Raw genomic sequence first — 20,017 nt, 5'->3', positions numbered from 1 at the left:
ACAACACGCGCGCAAAACTAACGAAGCGGCGCGGCAGCAGTGACAGCATAAAATACACATACATACGCACGCACACACACACACACACACGCACACACAGAGCAAAAGGACATGAACATAAATACATAAATAGTAGTATATTCGCTGCTTGATTTCTGCCTATTTTCGTGCACAGTGAGCGCCACGCCGAATATGTTGGTATGTGTGTGTGTGTGTGTGTGTGTCTATGTGTTTGCGTGGGTGTGGGAGTGGGAAGTATTAATGCCGCTGCCGCTGCCGCCGCCGCTGCCGTCGCCGCTGCCCGCCGTAGCTTAGCGCGCAAAAACCGACAGATACACGAACATTTAACACCCAAAAAAATGCGTGGCGCATGTTAAAAAGGGAGCAAGCAGGCGGTGACAGCAGCAGCAGCAGCAGCAGCAGCAGCTAAAAAGTAGTAGCCAGTTTATCCCCACGCCATTTCAACACGATGCGACTTATTGCACGTATATTATTTATTGCAATTTAATTTGATTTTGGCTCATCTGGGAGCGCACAGGCACTGGTCCACTTTTTTCATTTGTATGTATTGGTGTGTGTATATTTTTGCTTTTTTTTTGCTCTTCTTTTACCGCACATCGATTTCCTGGCGCGCTTTTGTACCGCACACGCTTATATCCTGTACTCAACTGAGGAAGCCTTTTTTATGTCAAGTGAGCAGGATAACCGACGGCGAGTACGAAAAAGCTTGCGCATGTCGCGGCCAACATCAAGTGAGTCGCAATTTGCGCGCAGCCAACTTCACGGCGCTTAAACAGCGCACAGTTGCACAACTGTTGCGCTGTTTGCTTGAGCGCGCAATTTGAATATGCTGTGTGGATTCAAACTCATTGTCTTAATTAAAAATGCCAGTATTTTATATGTTAATAGTTTACTTAAGGCTTTAAATTACAAATTTACATGCTTATTTAATGACATACATATGTATATGTATAAAAATCAGTTATATAGACGCTGTTACAACCGCAACATCAACAACAACGTCACGGATTCGTTGAACATTTAAGCAGGCATACGATAAACTTAATTATGTGTCATCATTCACTATAACTATACAAATGCGGGCTTTCATCCATTATCAACATCATCTATAATCAACAAGTGGGTGCTTAAAATGTCGCATGATTACGTATAAAGTAGACATCGTATTCCTTTTCGATCCATTTGATCAGCTTGTCCACATACTTGATGACCGTCGGCTTGTCCACAATGGACTCGAAGACCGCATAGAGCTCATAGGTTGCGGTTACCCAGGCGAGCACCACCTCGCGCTCCTTCACCTCGTAGATGAGCTTCAGCGGCCGCGAACTGTTGTGTATGCGATGCAATAGATCACAGTAGATGGCTTCCAGGCGCTCGAATTCGGCCAGCGATTTGTAGGGATGCCTAAGCATGGGGCAGAGCAGCTGCGCGGTTGCCTTTGGCTTGTACAGAAAGTGGCGCATCTCGGGCACGCTCATCACCTGTTGATACAGTTTGGCATTGTGGGTTTGCTGCAGCTCCTCATTGATTGCCTGCAGGCACAAATTTTTGCGCAGCTTCTCCGTGATCCGTCCCTTGGCCTCCGACAGCGTGTGAAACGCATCCTGTTCCGTAGACATAAGCAGCAGGCATGCCGGACAGTCATCGGCCAGGTACGAGACATGCGCATGCAAAAATCCATTCATATAGAAATTCGGCAAGCAAATGGGCGTCCAGTTCTCGGAGTTCTTAAACGATTCGGAGCACTCGATCAGATTGAATATCAAACGCAAATCCGCCGGATGTATCGAGTACTTCTTCATGCGCACCAATGCGATCAACCTGTTATTAGCTATTAGCACGGCATACATCAGATTCTTGATCTTCGAGCAGTTGCTCTGTATGGCGCTGACGATGCTGGAACGGACGGTCGTGGGCAGCGGCAAGACCCGTATCGAGTTGGTCAGAAATGTGAAAATGTTGTTGGAAACTGCAAGCAAAAGCACAAATGTTTAATGCCAGGAATACTTGGGTTCTATTCGTGGGTTTACCCCTGGCATTGCTGCTATCGTTGGCCAGCAGATTAAAGATCAGCCGCTCGCTGCCGGAGAGTAAACGTCGTAGATCAAAATTCTTGCGCTTTTCGAATATTTTGGAGATGTGCGAATTGGTCAGTGTGGAGAGTATTTGATAGTACACATCGCTGAAAGGTTAAGATTAGGTAGAATGATGAAAAAGCCTCGCAAGAATTGCAGCTCACCTCAGTTGGAGCTTCAGCTGCTGGACACTCATGTTGGTGCGGGATGCGGCCACCAGAATCAGCGAATTGCGATGCATGAAGGCGAATTTAATGCCGCCCGCATGTATGGACGTGATGGCATCCTGGCCGTGCTGCACGAAGCTGACCAAAGCCTGGATGACGCCAAAGAGCGTGGCCAGCTTGTTCTCGTTGCCGTGCAGCGAGTAGATGGGTTTGCCCGCCTCGCTCAATATGAAGATGTGCTTCTTTTGGCCACGCCACACGCTATCGTGCTGATAGTCGTGCAGCTCCTCGTCCAAGGCATTCGTGCTGCCGCTATCCTCGGTCTTGGCGCTCGTGGAGGTGCTCACCGCCAGCGACTCCACGGAGGCGGCCAAATCTCTGGATTGTCCTGGCGCTGTCTCAGAGTCGGGGCTCAGTGTGCTACGTTTTTGGGCACCCAGTTCCGACATAATACTATAGCCCTGTTGCTCGGCCTCGGCGTGTTCCGCCTCCTCCGGGTAGAGATCGCTAGTGCTGAGTTCCGCCTCATGTTCCGATTCACCCTCAGCGTCCAGGTACTCACATGTGGAGTTCGTATCGGATGTAGCCGCATTGGGGGGCGTCTGTTCAATTTCCATATTGTGTGCTAGTTTTGCACCGAGCCAAACATAAACATTATTGCAAATGACAAACGCGGACTTCTTGGTGGCCAACACAATTGTTACCGATAAGTTGCGTTTTTTTCGATTAACATTACTTTTTTGGTATTTATGTGCTTCGCGCGTGCGGTCACACTGGTTTCGTGTTATGAAAACAGCGGTCCGCTGCACGCGCAAGAAATGTTCCGAAAAACCTTCAATAGCCGTGAGTTAATTTAATTTAATGAATAATAAAAACTAAAAACATATTGCACACTTACAGTGCCACACTTCAGACAGCTGTGTGCGCTACCGGCGAGACTACAGAACACACAGGCCGCACAGGTGCCCGCGCCCGCCGAGCCGGAGGATATTGATGTCATCGAGCAGCGCATCCTGAAACATCCGGACTACTTTCAGGTGCACAATTTGTTTACTGTACGCGATCTGTTCAATGCGCGCGTGCACTTTGGCCACAAGGAGGGCTCCCTCGACGATCGCATGCGACCGTATTTGTACGGCAGCCGACTCGGGCACCTGATCTTCGATCTGGACAAGACGGCCGCCCATTTGCGGGACGCCCTCAATGTTGTGGCCCACATCGCCTTTCGGGATGGCATCATATTGTTCTTCAATCGCAATGCGTTGAACGCCCATCTCGTCGAACAGAAGGCCAAGGAGGCCGGCGAGTTCTCGCACACGCGCTTTTGGCGTGGCGGCATCTTTACCAATGCCAATGTCCAGTTCCATGCTGTCACCCGGCTGCCGGATCTGTGCATCTTTCTCAACACACAGAACAATGTGCTCGCCCAGCACACAGCCGTACGGGATGCGGCCAAAATGTCCATACCCACAGTCGGCATTGTCGACAGCAATTGCAATCCCAATCTGATCACCTACCCGGTGCCGGGCAACGATGACTCACCCGCCGCCGTGGAGCTCTACTGCAATCTGTTCAAGGAGGCGATCTGGCGCGGCAAACGCAAGCGACGCGAGCTGCTGGGCCTGCCGCCCCTCGACGAAGCCCAGCTCAAGGCCGGTCGCAGTCGCGCACCCAAAGCCAGCCAAAGCTAAGCTTAATATATAGTTATACATTTGTATATGTTGAAATTATAAACAAATTTGTATTCGATGAGGATTTTTGTAGAGCTTTCCAAGGAAATCCGTGACTCCATATACCCTACAAGCCCCTGTCCCTTTAATAAGGATTGTCCTCAATATCGTTGACTCCGCATCTCGAGAGTCAAGCTAAGCCTTGGTATAAGTTATTATTTTATTAATTTCTTTACAATCAATAGCGAAAGCTACTAAGACAACGCTTCCACATTGCTTATCAGCATTAATCATAATTATTATTATTATTATATTTATATATATATAACTAGGTGTAGCTCTCGCTCCAGGGCGTTGTCGTCGCAGCCTTCTAGGGTGGCAGTAGGGTGCCTCCTTTGATGAAGCTGGAGTTGTAGCTCGTGTAAAACGAGCTGCTGCTGTTGCCGCTGAGCACGCCGAGGGCGCCGGCACCGCTGCTGCTGTTGTTGTTGTTGTTGCCGGCGGTGTCCTGTCCGTAGGGATTGCTGCTGCTGTAGCCAAAGTAGCCGCCGCTCATGGGCGGCGCCGGCAGCTCCGAAAACTGTCCCATGGCCGGCACTGTGGTATGTTGGATGGGCGTCACGCTGGCCACATCGCCAGGAACACCGCCTTTGATGGCGCGTCCCGTGGCATAGGTTGGATGGCGTACGGGCGCAACGCCACGTTGAAATGTTTTTGGTTCGTTGTTGCCCTTATTGAGCCAACCGGCGTTCACGGGCTTGCGTACAAACACCTGACTACTCTTGCCGTCGCTGGTGGTGACTTCAGATTTTTGGTTACTCTGCTGCACCCACTGCTCGGCATGCTTAATGGTAAGCATTGCCTTGTGTGCGCCAATGTATTCCTCGGCTTTCTGCAGCCGATCCAGCTGCTTTTCGTCCAGCTGATCGCGTGGCAATTTGCTGAGACGCTGCACGGTGCGTTTCCAATTGTGGAATTCACGATTCTTGAACGGCTTCATGGCCTGACGATATTCACGCCACTGGCGCTGACGATCCTCTTTGGTGCCCGGCGGTGCATCCTCCAACGGGGGCGGTGCTTCCGGTCGCTGTATCCACTTGCCGTCGATCTGCACAAAGGTGTCGCCGCCCTTTTTGATCTTGATCAACTTATTCGATTTGGTGGATGTGGAGCTGCCGCTGTTGTTGTTGTCTCCAGGTGGGGGCGGTGGCGGCATCAATGCCGCATCCAGCAAAGCATTGCTGACATTGCTACCGGCATTGTTGTTGTTGTTGTTATTGCTGTTGCTCGTTTTGTATTTCTTGTGCGGCTGTTGGTTCTGGTTGAGGTTGTTGCTTTTATGTTGTCGCTGATTCGCCTGCTTCTCCTTGGGCACCAGATTCCATAGGCTCGGGCACTTGGGCATGGGCGGCTGTATGGGCGGCGGTCGCAGCTGTGGCGACATCATGTCCTCCCAAAACGGTGGCGGCTGCAGCGGGCGATGATTGCGCGGGCCCGGCCCCGGACCCATATTGCCCATATTATTGCCGCCCATATTGCAGTTTGGCGGCATCATTGGACCGGGGCCAGGTCCACAAGGGCCAGAGCCAGGTCCACAGGGACCAGGGCCGGGTCCACAAGGACCAGGGCCGGGACCAAAATTGCCAAAGCCCATGGACATCAGGGGAAAAGGCAGCGGCGGTGGTCGGCTGAGCGGTGGAAATGAATTATTATTCATGTTGCCATTGTTATGATTATTATTGTGATTGCGCTGGTTGCCCTGCAATTTGTTGTCATTTTTATGGATTATGCGGCCGTTGCGCATTCCTTGTGCAACCCCTCCTGGCTCCTTGGCCTCTTTGCTCTTCTTCCAATCGGCAAAAGACATTTGCAGCGGCTTTGCGCTGATATCTTTATCCGAATCCTCACTATTTACCGCCTCAGGCGGTATCGCTTCCTCTGTGGCTGAATTTTCAGCCATCATTTATGCCGTTTTGTACACAAAAAATGAACTGAAAATCGAACAGCGACCGAGAGATTTGAGAAAAAATTTGTGGAACTCGACCGATATTTAAGTTTCCGATTGGCCAGGGCTACTGGACAACCCCAACTGTAATAATTGCCAAGTTGGCAGCGCCACATTGGCAAACTATCGATATTTTGATTGCTAGCGATATATATTTCATAAAAAGTCATCAAAGAGAAGGAGAATAATTTATAAGTCACATTTTTAAAAATGTAAGAAAAAAATAAATAAGCTGGCTAAGTTGCATAAATTGTCATTAGATTGATAACATTAAATTGGCAGAACCAGCGCGTTATAACCAATCGATAGCGCTTGGCTTTAAAGTATCGATAGTACCGATGACTGTCTTCCAGATCTAGTAGTCGCAGAGATTTTTTTGGTAAGCTTTCATATAGCTATTTCGTCAAATTAAAACAGACTAGAGTGAAAAACGCTGCGGAAAGTAAATAACATATCGCATTGTGTAACGGCAACATTAATTCGCTAAAGATTATTCCCATAAAGCAGCCTAAAGGTTGCTGCAGCAAGTGTAACGCTGCTGCGCAGTCAACGCGTAGTTTCCGAACCATCGACTAGCGCTGGCACATACATATTATTACTTAATTTCGAACAAAAATCAGTGAGAAATGTACTTTGTATACTAACAAATATACACGTTATAACAAATTTTGTGTAAGTTCTGGTGCAGTGTTATTTGGCTTCTGGCGTGAACTGTTGCGAGCTGATTTAACGGCACACGCCTTGCCCTACGCCCCAGGCGACGCAAACAGCGCTGCCAGCGTCAACGTCGCTGCCGCAGCGACAGTCATATTTGTTGTTGCTATTCTCGACATATGATTCAATAAGTGGGCAAGATCCGCTGCTCGCACTGACAGTTTTCTTTTTTTTGTTGTTGTTGTAATATTTGTAAATGCTATTTAAAATCCGAATCTCTGTGTGTTCTACGCCGCAGCATAGAAACGAAAGGCAGCGACAATTAGACGCAGCAGCAGCAACAAATGCGTGCTGCATATTTTTGTTAATGAAACTTAAATGCCGCGCACATACACAACACACACACACACACGCACACAAATGGCCATTGTGCCCGTTTTATGCAAACGATTTTGGAATTTGTGTGCGCAATTATCATTCGAATAATTCGCAAATGATTCACAGCGGCGCTTATTAATTAGCCTAACGCTGAAAATGCGCTAAAAGCGTTTTCTATTTTGTTTTTTTTATTTTTTTTTGGCTAGCTAAAGTGAGCAGCACTGATATAAATCATAAATCTAATTTTATCAGCTTTGGCCTTACGGCTCTTATCACAGTTGCAAATGATACACACAGTGCATACATTATCCACATATATGATGTGTGCCCATATATCTACATATGTGTGCGTGTGTGTGTGTGTGTGTGGATCAACAGTTGCGTCGCCATTTGCAGGCAAAATACCGCTAGTTGCGCAGATTTGTAACAGTCAATATCCCAAACGTTGTCAATAGATATCGATATCGATAACAGCCGAAGTTCGATAGGTTAACTGAAGTTCAATTTGAAAGTTAGATTGTGCATGAATTGAATTTTTTAAGACCTATTTTATTAACTATGATTTATAGAAAAAGAAATCATCTCTCTTTTGAATTTGCTCTTAGCTTCTATCGATATCGATCTTCTTTTCTTTGTTTTTTTTCTCCAAGTCCATATTTTGTTTATAGAAAATTGATTTAGAAGTACCATATTCAAACTAATTTCTAACCTATGGTTTCTATTGGAGCCCCCTTTTGGGTGTACATTGTGCCGATTTGTTTTTCTATCTTTTGTCATCTTTCTGTTTCTTTTTGCAGGGGGAGGTGCGGAAACGCTTCTACGACTTCTTTTACACACAATTTTCGCAATACACACACATCCACAGCAAGCAAACGAACGAACTAAAAAGAAAATAAAAACTGAGATTATAAAACAGAACTTTTAAGCCAACAACAACAACAGCCACTAATCGAAACCGGGCTAAAAAGAACAAGAAAAGAAAAACAAAAACAAAAACAGACAACATGGCTCACACACATCTGGCCAGGGCGGTCAAAAACATCGAGGCGCCGCGTCCGCTCAAGACACAATCGCGTTCATCGCTGAAGAACAGCTACCTGGTAATCGAGGAGCTGATTCAGTTGATCGACAATGTGACTGTCGGTCTGCAGTCATGCAATACGACAACCGAATCGATAACGCTGCTGCTGCATAATTTGCGGGTCCATGGGCCGCAGCTGGAGGCGGTGTCCAAGGATACGCTGGATCGTGCATTCGTTGTGTTTCGCAATGCTTCGCAGGACGAACGTCTGAACATAATGACACGACTCAAGCTCCTCGAACTAATCGAACTGCGGGCCAACAGCTGGGAGGATAAGGACACAATCGCCTATTACAAGTCCAAACAACAAGTGTCCAGCGTTGAGGTGCGTCAGTTGTGATAATTTAAATGAAATTGTATAATAATTATTCACATACATTTTGCTGAAGCGGCCAACACAGCTGTTGCCCCAGGGTATAACCAAAGACAATATAAACACTAAGATAAGTAAGGCCCAAAATATCTAGCCTGGCTTCTTATCTGGCTTTTCCAGCCGACTGGCTGTTCGTTTTCGAAAAGCCAGACGAACGAATGCCGCAGTCGCGGCTTATTATTGGTTATATTGTCTTTGGTATAACACAGAAAATGGACGCTGTAATCTCTACTTATTTCGTTGCTTGACGCTTATAATTCTCAACCAGTTAAAGCATTGTATATGCTGCTGTGTTTTATACCCTGTTATTGATTGGTTATTGTTATTGTCACTTATTAAATTTGATTTACTTTGCAGCTGCCCGCTGAAACATATCAACACGATGCTGCCGGCGTCGTTGGCAACCAGCAACAGGCCTTTCTGAGCACCTCCCCCACATTTGGTGTCACCGGCTCCGGTTTGGGTGTACTTGTTGGCGGCGCGGCTGCTGCTGCTGCTAATGCGGCTGCGTTCAATGCCGCAACCGCTGCTGCCGCCGCACAGGCAGCGGCCATTGCCGCCGTGGGCTCACCCAACCAACAGCATCTGCTGTTGCCACCCGGTGAGGTTATACGCAATTCGGGCAAGTTTCCGAAGCCAACCAAAATTCCGGGCAAGACCTATTGCAAGGACGAGGTGGTCATACGCAACGCCGACTCTGGCAAGGGTAAGTATATCGGTTCGGGTGCTGCCGACAACCGGATGCGCTTCCAACATTCTTATGTCTTACTAAATAAACTCAAATAGTTATGGGCATTAAGGGCCGACGCGTACACATGATCGAGGAACTTAGCGAAACTATAATATCCTTTCAAAGAGGTAAAACAAAAACGATTGCAAAAATCCTACAAACTTCATGCGCCTTTCCAACTTCTTCTCGAAATTCATAACTCAAATACAAATTTCAAAAATTTTAAATCTAATGGTCAATTTTTCATATGCACACACACACACACACACACATAATGTATATATATATAATATAAATACACGCACACAAGCACGCCCGCACGTTCTCAGCTCAAATTCTCTCATTGATTTGCTTGATTGAATTTTATTTTGTTTACTAATCGTATCACAGCATGTAAATATTTATTTATTATTAATAAAATTTAAGATTTTTACAAAATTTATTTATTAATATTCAAATAATCTTGTATGCAGTCAACCCTGGCGCCAAGGAACGTCTAGTGCAGATTACCGGACCAGCTGAAGACAAAATTAAGTAAGTCTCAATTCATATTTAATAATCATTTATTTTTTGTTAGTAAACAATGAGTTTGCAAAATTAATGTGCTTAATTTTTTCGCGCTTGAGGCTAAAAGGTCTCTCAGTTTGGCGTTGCCACACTATTGAGTGTTGCCATTGATTAAAGGCATTGCTCAGCTGCATACCCTGCTTAAAGCTGACTTGAAATTTGGCGTTGCCACTTTATTGCAAACGTTTTCGTTGAAGTAACTGTTTTTTGCGCTTCATTTTTAATTTGTTAATTATTGCGAAATCTATGCAAATTTTGCAGCTACGCCAAGCAATTGATGGAGGATACCATACGTCGAAACGCTTCGCCGGTGCGCCTAGAGCCAGCACCATCAGCTGGCGGCACAGGCGGCTCCTGTTCATCGCTCAACTCCTCCAATTCGGATGACGCCGTTGCGGTGCAGCCGCGCACGCCCGGCGCCAGCAGCAGCCTGTCCAATCGCTTGAGCTTCAATTCGGCGCAGAATTTCATGACCGCCACGGCTGCGGCCCATCAAATGTCGCAGCACCATCAACAGCCGCAGCAGGCACAGCAGCAGCAGCAGCAGCAGCATCATCATCATCACCATCATCATCAGCAGCAGCAGGCTGCCAATGCGGCTGCTGCGGCGGCGGCTACAGCTGCTGCCGGTAAAGTTATGCGTCCCAATCAGCAGCTGCTAATGCATTCATATTCCACAAACGATGCTTCCGTAGGTGAATACAAATTCACGGTCAATGTGGGCCAGCATCTCATCAAGATTACGGGTGACTGTTGCGAGCTAGTCCGTGTAAGTAGCCGGTTGATACTATATTGGGTTTAATTCTAATACGAATCTAATTGCAGGTGGCCAAACTCGTCTTGGACGACTATTTCAGCAGCTCCGAGTTCTTGGCTTCCATGGAGGCGGGCGCCGCTTTTGATGGCACTTCGCTGGTCAGTCCGGTGACAACGCCCTCCACACCGCTGCCCGGCTCTGGACCACCGCAGTTTATGCTGAGCAACGCGCTGCCGCTGGCCGATAGCGGCATTGGTCTCAACTATGCGGCTGGACAGGCCAACAATAACGGGGATGGCGATGATGAAGTGTTCGCCGAGTCCAATGGCAGCAGCAGCAATCAGAATGGTCTGGCGCGATCGCGTCGCAGTCATTTCTCACGCAAGGAGTCCACGCCGGAAGTGAAGGCAGCACGCGAAAAGCTCGAAGAAGACGGCGCTGTTAATCTAAAGACGAATAACTGTAAGTAAGCGGGAGAAGTGTGCATGGAGCCGAGGATCAGCAACAGAAACTGGAAAAAGTTGCGAAGATTATCCAGTGAAAATAGGGCACACGACAGAAGGAGGCATATCCGAACCTTTAAAGTATTTATAGACACGTCCGTCTGTCTGTGCTTATGTCTGCTTCCATCCCATTGTACACCACGCCCCGAATATGTTTGTAATTCAGATTTAAGTGCTTCCTCTAAGTCGGTCCTCTTCCGGCTGAAATACTCTTACCTGCTTTTAATATATTTTGCAATTGCAGCACGCGTCTCATATGATATTGAACATTTGATGTACTATTCGAAGAGTCCGCATGCCTGGGCGCTGCCCATCGAGTGGCTGAAAATGCTGGAGACTGTGCCTTCGATACTACGCAATAAGGTAATTCCCCCAGTTGAGATGCACTCAAATGCTTCTACTGCGGCCGGTGCTGGTCGCGATATCATTTTTGCACATAACTCATCATTAACAACAACTAGTATTACCACAACAACAACAACTACAACAACATCCACAGCAAGTAACGGAGTGGCAGCAGTCAATCAATACCCCATTAACGAATGTGATCCCATTAATAACATGCCCAACGCTAGCAATCATAACTATGTAATTAACAAGCAACATATATCATACGAACGTGACAGTAATCGCAAGCCATCCTCTGAATCAGATCGTAAACTATATAACAAGCAATTGCAAATCATAACGAATACAATGGGCGCAGCTGCCATAGCCGGCAAGCGGCAACAGCAACAACAGCAGCAGCAGCAATCACAGCTGAGGGCTATATTTCAGCGTTATAGCGAGAACGACGAGTTCTCGCTGGCCATGTGTGATGTCTACTCCGGCGAGGAGCTAAACAACAATCGTGCGCTTATTTAAAACTAATCTAAACTCAACATTTACGCAGCTAATGATAGTTTGGTATTTTTGACCCAAACAGATATAAAACATTGACAAAAAAGAAAAACAATTATTAGAACTTAAAGCAATACAAAAGCAATCCACAAAAGCTGTATGCTCAGTATTATTATATTATAATTAACGAAAGCTAAGCCAGGCAACTATTTGCTAGTCCTAGACACTAAACACACATTATGTTATATTTAAATACTTAAAACAAAAAGCATTTACAAATTCATTTCGTAACTTTAAAATGGAATCTGTATTTTGGCTGTGAAGCAGATTTAGTGTTCGCTAGAGTTTAAAACTAAAAAAGTTGCCGGTCAACCCGTTTTGTAGTGCCCGGACAAGCCCACATTAACACCCACACACACCCACACATACACCCAACACCCACACATACACCCAACACCCACACATACACCCAACACACACACACACCTTCACACGCATTGTAATTTAATGTTTAACAAGACTAATAACAATTTCAATTGCAACATTTAGGCTTATATGTAACCTAGCTGTAAGCGTTTTTTCCATACATAACCCATTTAACTTTATATATATATATATATTATATATACATGCATATGTAAAATAAAATTTGACTTGCAAAGTCGCAGCGCTTGGCTTTATCTATGTGTACATACTATATTTAACACACACTCGCCATAAAATCACACACACAACACACACAAACACACACATTTGTTACTGCAAATAAGGTAAGAACTGTGTATCTATCGATTTATCTTATTTGCTCTTTAAACATTTACCTAAATCTCTATGTCTTATTTGTGCAGGATCTACAGGATGAGAGCCAGCGTTTCGATGGAGAAAAATATCTGGCCAGCATTCAAAGTGCCGCCAAACGAACTATTGTGGCCGCCGACGATACCGAAAATGTGGATGAATAACACACTAGTAGAAGGAAACGTAAAAACAATAACCTAAAATATAATCAACGATTTAGTTATTGTTAAAGAATAGTAACAAAACCAACCCGACAATAGCCAATCTTTATGTATGGACAGTTGTCTGTTTGAGAGACTCAGCTTAATGCAAAATATTGCAGACTAACTTTCAACTTTCTGTTTTTGTACTATGCTTTTAGCTTTAGCGTGTCACGTACATTTCTTAATATTATGAACGACCAAAAATGAAAAAAAAAAAACAAAATTTCTATGAATTCTAAAAACTAACTTAAGTTAGAAGCTTTATAAAAGAAAAACAAAAACCTACGACGATCTATATGATTAATTGAAAGCCAGCAACTTTCTAACGTTGCTCAAAAACGATAATTATTTACTAATATATATAATATATACTTGCTATAATAATAACTAAATGCAACTAATTGATGGAACGCTCGACGGAATCACATTACGAAAAGCGGTTCGAACATTAACGGCCAAAATGAACGCAAATGCATTTTTATTCAACTAGTAAAAAAACAAGAAACAAACAAATATTTCATATGAATCTAATTTCAATCATCCTACTTTTGTATTTAGTTAACTATTCTCAAAAAAAAAAATATTGATCATTTGTCGTATATTTTGAAATTTTGTGCAATATCATTTAAAAGAATTGTATTTGAATTTTCTCTAGTCCAATGCTTATCTTGATTTTTGGTTTCTTTATTTAACACACCAAAACAATTTCTTTTGGAATTTCTGTTTATGTTTTAGCTAATTTATTTAATTTATTATAAATTATATAATTTCGACAAATGAAAATCGTTCACATATATGCAAAATACAAATAAATTGAATAAAGATCAAGTACATTTGTGTATTTTTAAGTGGATATAATAAAATATTAAAATAAGTCACAAAATTAATTATACACAAATATTTTAGGTAAAATCTAAGAAGTTTAATCAAATTAAGAAGAACTTCCCTTTTAAGAGCTCTTTAAACTTTATTATGTCAGATTCCCTCACAGTTTTTGGGATTAGAATTCAAGAATAATCTTTGGCTTAAAAAAAACACCCAACTTGCTAGTTATGTATATTTTATTCAACATTTATCTTTGGCAACGGGCACAGAATACATTTATACACAAAAATAACAACATAAATTACAATCACAATTATAACAATAGTTTGCTGATATGTTAGAGGGGTATCAATTGTTGTTAACATATAAGTTAAACAATAACTTTGTGCAATTAGTTCGTAAGATATGTGCCAAACACATCAAGTTAAAGAGATAGTTATATAGACGGTAAACAACATCACATTGGTTAATCGTACATATTTTTGCTATGCATAGTATATATCTATATAGATATATATCTATATAGTTAGTTGCCCAATAGAGGCCGTCGATCCGTAGTGCCGCGTTTAGTGAGGCTTTTGTTGGCATTTGAAAGAGAGATTTTACAGAATTAGTAAAATGCTAGCTGCTCAGCGATCTATATAGTAATACACGCACAATATCAATAAACACCAATACAACATGTACTATAGTCTGAACACCATAAACTAGATTCAATATTCACGTACATGGATGTATGATATGTGGCACGCTGTGCCGGCGACATGTTCAGATTGCCCTGATACTTGCGATCGTAGGCCCAGATAGCGCACGTTGCCAACAGGGAAACTGTAAGTGAAAGCCATATATTAATTTAAACAATTAACTAGAACAGACAACACTTACTCAGTAGGAACAGTATAAAGAGCAGCTGCAGCCAAAAGTGGCTGCCCCCGCTGCTGTCCACGATGAGGCCGGCGACAATGGTGACCACAGCGAGGCCCAGATTTTGCACCGATTGGCAGCTGTAGTATACGTAATAGAGGTTTAAAATAGAATACGGATAGAAGTAGGATTTCCACTTACAAGCCGTAGGCCGTGCCCAGCTGATATTCGGGCACAATCAATGCCACCAAGGGCCACAAGCTGGCGGCCAGCATCGAATAGGAGAGGCCCATGATGGACATGCCGATGTACGGATTAAGCTGACTGAAGGTGAGCAGCAGGTGCGAGACAAGCGTGGCAATTGTGGCCACAAATACCCAGGAAACATTGCGACCCACACGATCGATGATAAAGCCAAACAGGGGCGAGGCAATGGCCGAGATCAGATACACAATCGAATTGACATTGTTGGCCTGTTCGGGCGTCAAATGGAAATTGGATGTGAAGAAGGCCTGGCCGAGCGCCACAAACGGAAATATGGCCACATAGTAGGCCACACACACCACCGATACCATCCAAAAGTCCAGCCTGAAGGTGATAATGTCGCTCAGCTTGGCAATCTCGCCGCCGGGATTGTTATTGCGCTTCAGTATGCGCTCGGCGCGCTTATCCATCCAGCCTAAAGAAAAGGAATATCAAGTGTAAGGTCGGGAGTACACGACTGCTAGATACCCTGCACACAGCTAAGCTAACCTTCTCCTTAATGGATCGGAAATGTCAACCCGGCAATGTGTACAGGGTATATTTAACAAAATTGCACAGCATACCCAATATGAGAGTGCACAGCAGCGACATGACACAGGTGCTGGCGGCCAGAAAAAGGGTGACGCCCAGGCCCGTATAGCCCGCATACGATTTGGAGACATAGTTGTAGACCGGCTGCATGATCCAAAAGTTGACGGTGCTGCCAAAACGTGCCACAGACAGCTGCAGGCCAAATACCATGTTCAGCTCCTTGCCCTTGAACCACAGGACCGCATAGCTATTCTGCGCGACGGCCAGGGACTCGGCGCCAATGCCAAATACAAAGCGGCCGACAATCATTAGCCAAAATTTGCCCAACAGCCCGCCCGTGGCAAATATCAATTGACCCAGGAGCACAATAAGCATGTAAATGATTGTGCCCAGGCGTATGCCAAAGACGCGATCGATGAGAAAGCCGCCGAGAAAGCACAGTACAATATTTGGCCACGAGTAGATGGAATAGATGAACGTGAATTCGGTGGCATTCAAATTCAGCTCCTTCTGGAATACGTCCTGCAGCGCGCCCGGATTGTCATAGCAAAAATAGGAACCTGGTTTGAGAGCACAAAGAACAATGAGCTCATGTTGCCATCGAGATTGAATTGAAGATTGAAGCCTTACCAAAGCCCAGCAGGCACATAAAGACCAGGGCCAAAAAGCGATGGGGCGTACTGGTGGGCGCACAGCAGCCCGCATCCTTGGGCACAGCCAGCACGGTGTCCCGTGTGCTGCGCCTACGCACAACGGGCCTGGCCTCATCCTCGCCGCTGCTGCTCGATGCATCCACAATGGGCAGACGCTCCTCCCGCGACATTTTCACGGCAAAAACTCAGCTACTTTTGGGAGTTTCCTTTCCTTTCTTTACTTTTTGGCAAATGCCTGGAACTGCGGCTGGAACTGGGCACAGCTAAGTCTGGGTAGAGCCGCGGGCGGATTAGGGGGCGGGGTGGCTGCCCTCTATTGTTGCTGCTTATCACTAGCCCACATCGTGTGTCTATGTATTTGTCGTCGTTGTTGTTGCTGCTGCTGTTGCTTTATTGATTATTTCAGTGCACTATCGAGGCGTGTGTGGGCGTGGGGTTGAATTGAGATGAAAATGCGCTCGAGTCTTTAAGCTGCAATAAAAGAATGTGAAAATGGCATTATATAAAAATTTCCACAAACGCGAGTCACCCTGTGCGTGTGTGTGTGTACCGTTAGACAAACAAGCCAGATCTTGGTCACAGTTTGCTGGACTAACGTTGCAAATCCGTTGCTAATCAATTAAGTGGCCAGCATTGTGGGCGGCTTTATTGAAGCATTAAGCGTGTGACACCTGTGGTTTAAAATTTCGAAAAGTGAGATACACCTATTTGCGTATTGGCAGGCCCAGATAACATGTTTACATAGAAGGCACACATATGGCACACACACACTCACACATATATGTAGGTAGGATACGAAAACGTTTATCAGCGCCAACTACGCAAATCACACACAATAATTAATCAGTGTCTTTAGAATGCCGTCAGTTGAGTTTGTTTTTAAATTAGAATTAAGCGCGCGCGCCACATGATTCAAAAGCACTTGCTAAAACCCACAGATAACAAAACAAAATATGATTATTATGTTTGTGTTATTGTTATTGTTACAATTCAAAACAAACACATTCGATTCACACACACAGCAGCAGCAAAATCTATACACAGGCTCAACAAGTTGGAAAGCAAAATTCGAACGCTCAAGGAATTCCACCTCCTACCTGTTTTCCGCAAGCGGAAAAACTGAACTCAAGTACTTTTTTGTTTTCCCACCTAGCCTAGCGAGTAGTTCGCTGAACCAATCGATACCATTTGCGATATATCGATAACTAACATATGTAGTTACTCAGTCCAAAGCGAGTACATGACAAAGTACGCAGAAACAACAATTTCACAAATTATTTCGTTGGGACAAGGTTCAAATGTTGTGAATCACACAAAGAATAAACTCTGGCTGCCACGCAACAAGTAGGTTTATCATATCTAATATTTACTGTTTACTCGTAATGACGTGCTGTTCATCGTGTAAACTATAAATTTGTGTTACTATGAAACAATGTCATCGCAACAGCGCAAATTCATAGGGAAACAAAACGTTTCAAACAACACTGCAAGAACCGTAAATACAAACACGCATCTATTTTTGTAATGCCCACAACAGTCGTAACAATTGCATTAAGTGTTGGCTAAAACTACCGTAACATCCAACAGACAGGTGGAGGAGATGGCTGCAATAAAGGTGCGTAGCTAATGTTTTTCTAAATTTAAGTGCGTTGTAAATTTAAACGTGTATTTTTTTTTTTCTTCTATTTGTGCATGTGTGTATGTGCTGCAGAACATCGCGCTGGGCATTTTGTATGGACTGTGGGACAGCATACGCGGCATGACCCTGGTGCTTCACATAGACAACGAGGTGGCCAGACAAAATGCAGAATTGGAGACAATGCGCCAGCTGCGCAGAATGGATAGGGAGCAATATAGGCAGGCGCAACGTTCGCCCTCGCCAGTGCCCAGCTCGGCGGCGGCAATGATACGCGAGGAGTATGCCAAGCGTGCGGAGGCCAATACCGATGAGCGTACGCTGGAGAAGATATTCAAAAAGAAGCCCGTGGAGGAGCCGCAGCCACAGGCGTAAGTATGCAAATGTTGTTAAAACAACAAAATTGGGGTACTCTGGCAACTGCTTATGCTGTCATAACAAAGATAAAAAGTTATCGATAACAAATTATCGGACAACAGCTGTTTAGCGCGCCAGTTTTGAGCGAATCCTCACTAAAAACGGTTTCCTGAGTACCCCTAACAATAGCGCATGACTAATTGTATTTATTACGCATTTGCAGCGAGAAGAAAATCGCCAAGAAATTATTCAAATGCTGCCTGCTAAATGGCGGCTTCACCTGGCTCAGCATTGTGCTGTTCGAGAACGTGCTGCTGCCCACACTGAAATTCTGTTTGACCATCTTCTATGGCGCACAGTCCGATACGTTGTCCTTTGTCTGGAGCTGGCTGCATCCCATTCTGTCGCTGATCTTTGGCATGATGTGGGTGCTGCCCATATTCATGCTCTCCAAGATTGTCAGCTCGCTGTGGTTCGCGGACATCGCGAATGCGGCGTATCGTGTGCGCAAGGGTCGGCCCCAGTTGATACCCGGTATCAGTAAACTGGTTGCCGACTTCCTCTTCAGCATGGTCGTGCAAATACTGTTTCTGGTGCAGAGCATGTTGGTCAATCTGTTGCCAGTGAAATATGTTGGCTCCTCCCTGTGCTTTCTTCATTTGTGCCTGCTCTATTCGCTGTACTCCTTCGAGTACAAATGGTTCAACATGGGCTGGGAGCTGCATCGACGTCTGACCTACATTGAAAAGAATTGGCCATATTTCCTCGGCTTTGGCATACCGCTGACGGTGCTCACGAATATGTCCAGCTCTGTGATTGTCAGCAGCTGCATCTTCTCCATATTCTTTCCGCTCTTCATACTCAGCGGCAACGAGGCGAAGCCCATTGTGGACACCACGTAAGTAGCTACCATTTGAGCTGCAACCTCTGGGCTTAAGCATGTCTTACTTTTCTATTATAGTAACTTTTCGCTGCGCCTTTTCTCACCGGTGGTATTCATATCCAATCTGTGCTTTGGCGGCAATCCGTGGAGCAAAACGAATCGCCTTTTGGCCCTGCAACGGAAGCTGGCCGATAAGCAGCGCCAGTTGCAGCGTGAGGAGCTAATGCTCAAGCTGATGAAGAAACAGCAAGATATGCTGCAGCAGCAGCGACAGCACGAGGCGATGCGCGAGCACTCGCGCTCCCGGACACCGCAGCCGGGTCAGCCGCATCATCGTTACGCTCAGCCGCCGGCGTTCGATGTGTCGCGTGTACGTGACTCGTCGGCCTCGTCCACGCACAGCTCCAATGCGGCAACGCCGAGCAGCTTTAGGCCGCCGCCGTTCTTTGGAGGCGGCGCTGGTGGTCTGCACAGCAATGTGCCCCTGGTGCCCACACCTGTGCCCGGTGCGCCGCGCACGCCCGTCGTGATGCACGAGGAGTCGGGCCCAGATGACTGGAACTTGTGAGATTTTTGTGCACACGCACACACACACACACACACACACACAACACACATATACTTGACTACTATCATAAGGCATAGGCATTAGTATGTATGTATATATACCTATATATATTCAAGTACTGCGATCGAACTGTGTATGTTAAATTTAAATTTAGGTCTACGCATAATGACAATGCACGCTGGTCGGTAGCCGACAGCGCTGTCCACAACTGGTAGCTAACTTAATCTATTGTTTGTATCTTAAGATAAACACACGCCCAATCTGCTGACCCAGATTTCATTTGGTTACCATTTTCTCTCTCTGATTGGGGTATTCAACAGTTTCATAAATATGTAATAAAAATTTTTTGTATTTTCGTCGAGTGCTGCAAGTTTTATATAAAAAAAAACTGGCTTTCTTTATTTTTATTATTATGTACAGTCGTACCTCGCTATGACAAATTATAATGCAATTTAAGTTTAAAGTTGTTGCGCAAATTTAGCTTTTCTTTATGTATAATGTACAAACTGATTAAATGGTTTATTTTTCATTAGCTAAAGTAAACATTTAAGAAAATAATCATAGCTAATTATAAAGTAAATGCCTTTATCTGTTATTATACAGTCTCAACTTTA

The 20,017-nt window shown here is 44.9% G+C and overlaps 6 protein-coding genes across 15 annotated transcripts; 3 read left to right on the top strand and 3 right to left on the bottom strand.

The window, feature by feature from the left end:
- Positions 1-927: 927 nt before the first annotated feature.
- LOC115768541 (vacuolar fusion protein MON1 homolog A) lies at positions 928-2,951 on the bottom strand. Its single transcript, XM_030713147.1, has 3 exons — positions 2,261-2,951; positions 2,052-2,203; positions 928-1,990 (listed from the first exon to the last, which is right to left on the bottom strand). Exons 1-3 carry the CDS (start codon positions 2,878-2,880, stop codon positions 1,149-1,151), a joined length of 1,614 nt encoding a protein of 537 aa, XP_030569007.1. The 5' UTR covers positions 2,881-2,951; the 3' UTR covers positions 928-1,148.
- Positions 2,952-3,006: 55 nt separating this feature from the next.
- On the top strand, positions 3,007-4,012 carry LOC115768543 (28S ribosomal protein S2, mitochondrial). Its single transcript, XM_030713149.1, has 2 exons — positions 3,007-3,106; positions 3,164-4,012. Exons 1-2 carry the CDS (start codon positions 3,013-3,015, stop codon positions 3,952-3,954), a joined length of 885 nt encoding a protein of 294 aa, XP_030569009.1. The 5' UTR covers positions 3,007-3,012; the 3' UTR covers positions 3,955-4,012.
- A 122-nt stretch (positions 4,013-4,134) lies between these two features.
- LOC115768542 lies at positions 4,135-6,016 on the bottom strand. Its single transcript, XM_030713148.1, has one exon. The coding sequence runs from the start codon at positions 5,894-5,896 to the stop codon at positions 4,304-4,306; it is 1,593 nt and encodes a 530-aa protein (XP_030569008.1). The 5' UTR covers positions 5,897-6,016; the 3' UTR covers positions 4,135-4,303.
- Positions 6,017-6,248: 232 nt separating this feature from the next.
- Positions 6,249-13,577, top strand: LOC115768540 (eukaryotic translation initiation factor 4E-binding protein Mextli). 5 transcript variants are annotated; one of them, XM_030713143.1, is made up of 10 exons: positions 6,249-6,317; positions 7,768-8,376; positions 8,782-9,130; positions 9,211-9,282; positions 9,628-9,688; positions 9,983-10,490; positions 10,547-10,940; positions 11,226-11,344; positions 11,481-11,569; positions 11,634-11,709. In XM_030713143.1, exons 2-10 carry the CDS (start codon positions 7,975-7,977, stop codon positions 11,638-11,640), a joined length of 2,001 nt encoding a protein of 666 aa, XP_030569003.1. In that variant the 5' UTR covers positions 6,249-6,317; positions 7,768-7,974; the 3' UTR covers positions 11,641-11,709. The 5 variants fall into 5 exon arrangements, with proteins under 5 accessions (XP_030569003.1, XP_030569001.1, XP_030569005.1 ...); XM_030713141.1 differs by lacking the exons at positions 11,481-11,569; positions 11,634-11,709 and adding an exon at positions 12,670-13,577; XM_030713145.1 differs by lacking the exon at positions 11,634-11,709 and having other exon boundaries at positions 11,443-11,529.
- A 280-nt stretch (positions 13,578-13,857) lies between these two features.
- LOC115768557 (major facilitator superfamily domain-containing protein 1) lies at positions 13,858-16,632 on the bottom strand. Of its 4 annotated transcripts, none has more exons than XM_030713167.1 (7): positions 16,510-16,632; positions 15,937-16,430; positions 15,339-15,866; positions 14,713-15,190; positions 14,533-14,651; positions 14,305-14,475; positions 13,858-14,222 (listed from the first exon to the last, which is right to left on the bottom strand). In XM_030713167.1, exons 2-6 carry the CDS (start codon positions 16,127-16,129, stop codon positions 14,309-14,311), a joined length of 1,485 nt encoding a protein of 494 aa, XP_030569027.1. In that variant the 5' UTR covers positions 16,130-16,430; positions 16,510-16,632; the 3' UTR covers positions 13,858-14,222; positions 14,305-14,308. The 4 variants fall into 4 exon arrangements, with proteins under 4 accessions (XP_030569027.1, XP_030569030.1, XP_030569028.1 ...); XM_030713170.1 differs by having other exon boundaries at positions 13,858-14,284; positions 14,376-14,475; XM_030713168.1 differs by having other exon boundaries at positions 14,376-14,475; positions 16,510-16,631.
- Positions 16,633-17,070: 438 nt separating this feature from the next.
- Positions 17,071-19,762, top strand: LOC115768558 (etoposide-induced protein 2.4 homolog). Of its 3 annotated transcripts, none has more exons than XM_030713173.1 (5): positions 17,071-17,303; positions 17,420-17,574; positions 17,671-17,966; positions 18,176-18,850; positions 18,914-19,762. In XM_030713173.1, the coding sequence occupies exons 2-5, from the start codon at positions 17,560-17,562 to the stop codon at positions 19,401-19,403; spliced, it is 1,476 nt and encodes a 491-aa protein (XP_030569033.1). In that variant the 5' UTR covers positions 17,071-17,303; positions 17,420-17,559; the 3' UTR covers positions 19,404-19,762. The 3 variants fall into 3 exon arrangements, with proteins under 3 accessions (XP_030569033.1, XP_030569032.1, XP_030569031.1); XM_030713172.1 differs by having other exon boundaries at positions 17,407-17,574; XM_030713171.1 differs by lacking the exon at positions 17,071-17,303 and having other exon boundaries at positions 17,373-17,574.
- The last annotated feature ends 255 nt before the right edge of the window (positions 19,763-20,017 follow it).

The sequence above is a fragment of the Drosophila novamexicana genome, unplaced genomic scaffold (assembly GCF_003285875.2).
Source record: "Drosophila novamexicana strain 15010-1031.04,08,12 unplaced genomic scaffold, DnovRS2.1 tig00001834-arrow-arrow-pilon, whole genome shotgun sequence".
NCBI classification, from domain to species: domain Eukaryota; kingdom Metazoa; phylum Arthropoda; class Insecta; order Diptera; family Drosophilidae; genus Drosophila; species Drosophila novamexicana.
Note: the sequence above shows the minus strand (reverse complement) of the source record. Positions and strands in the feature narration are given on the sequence as shown.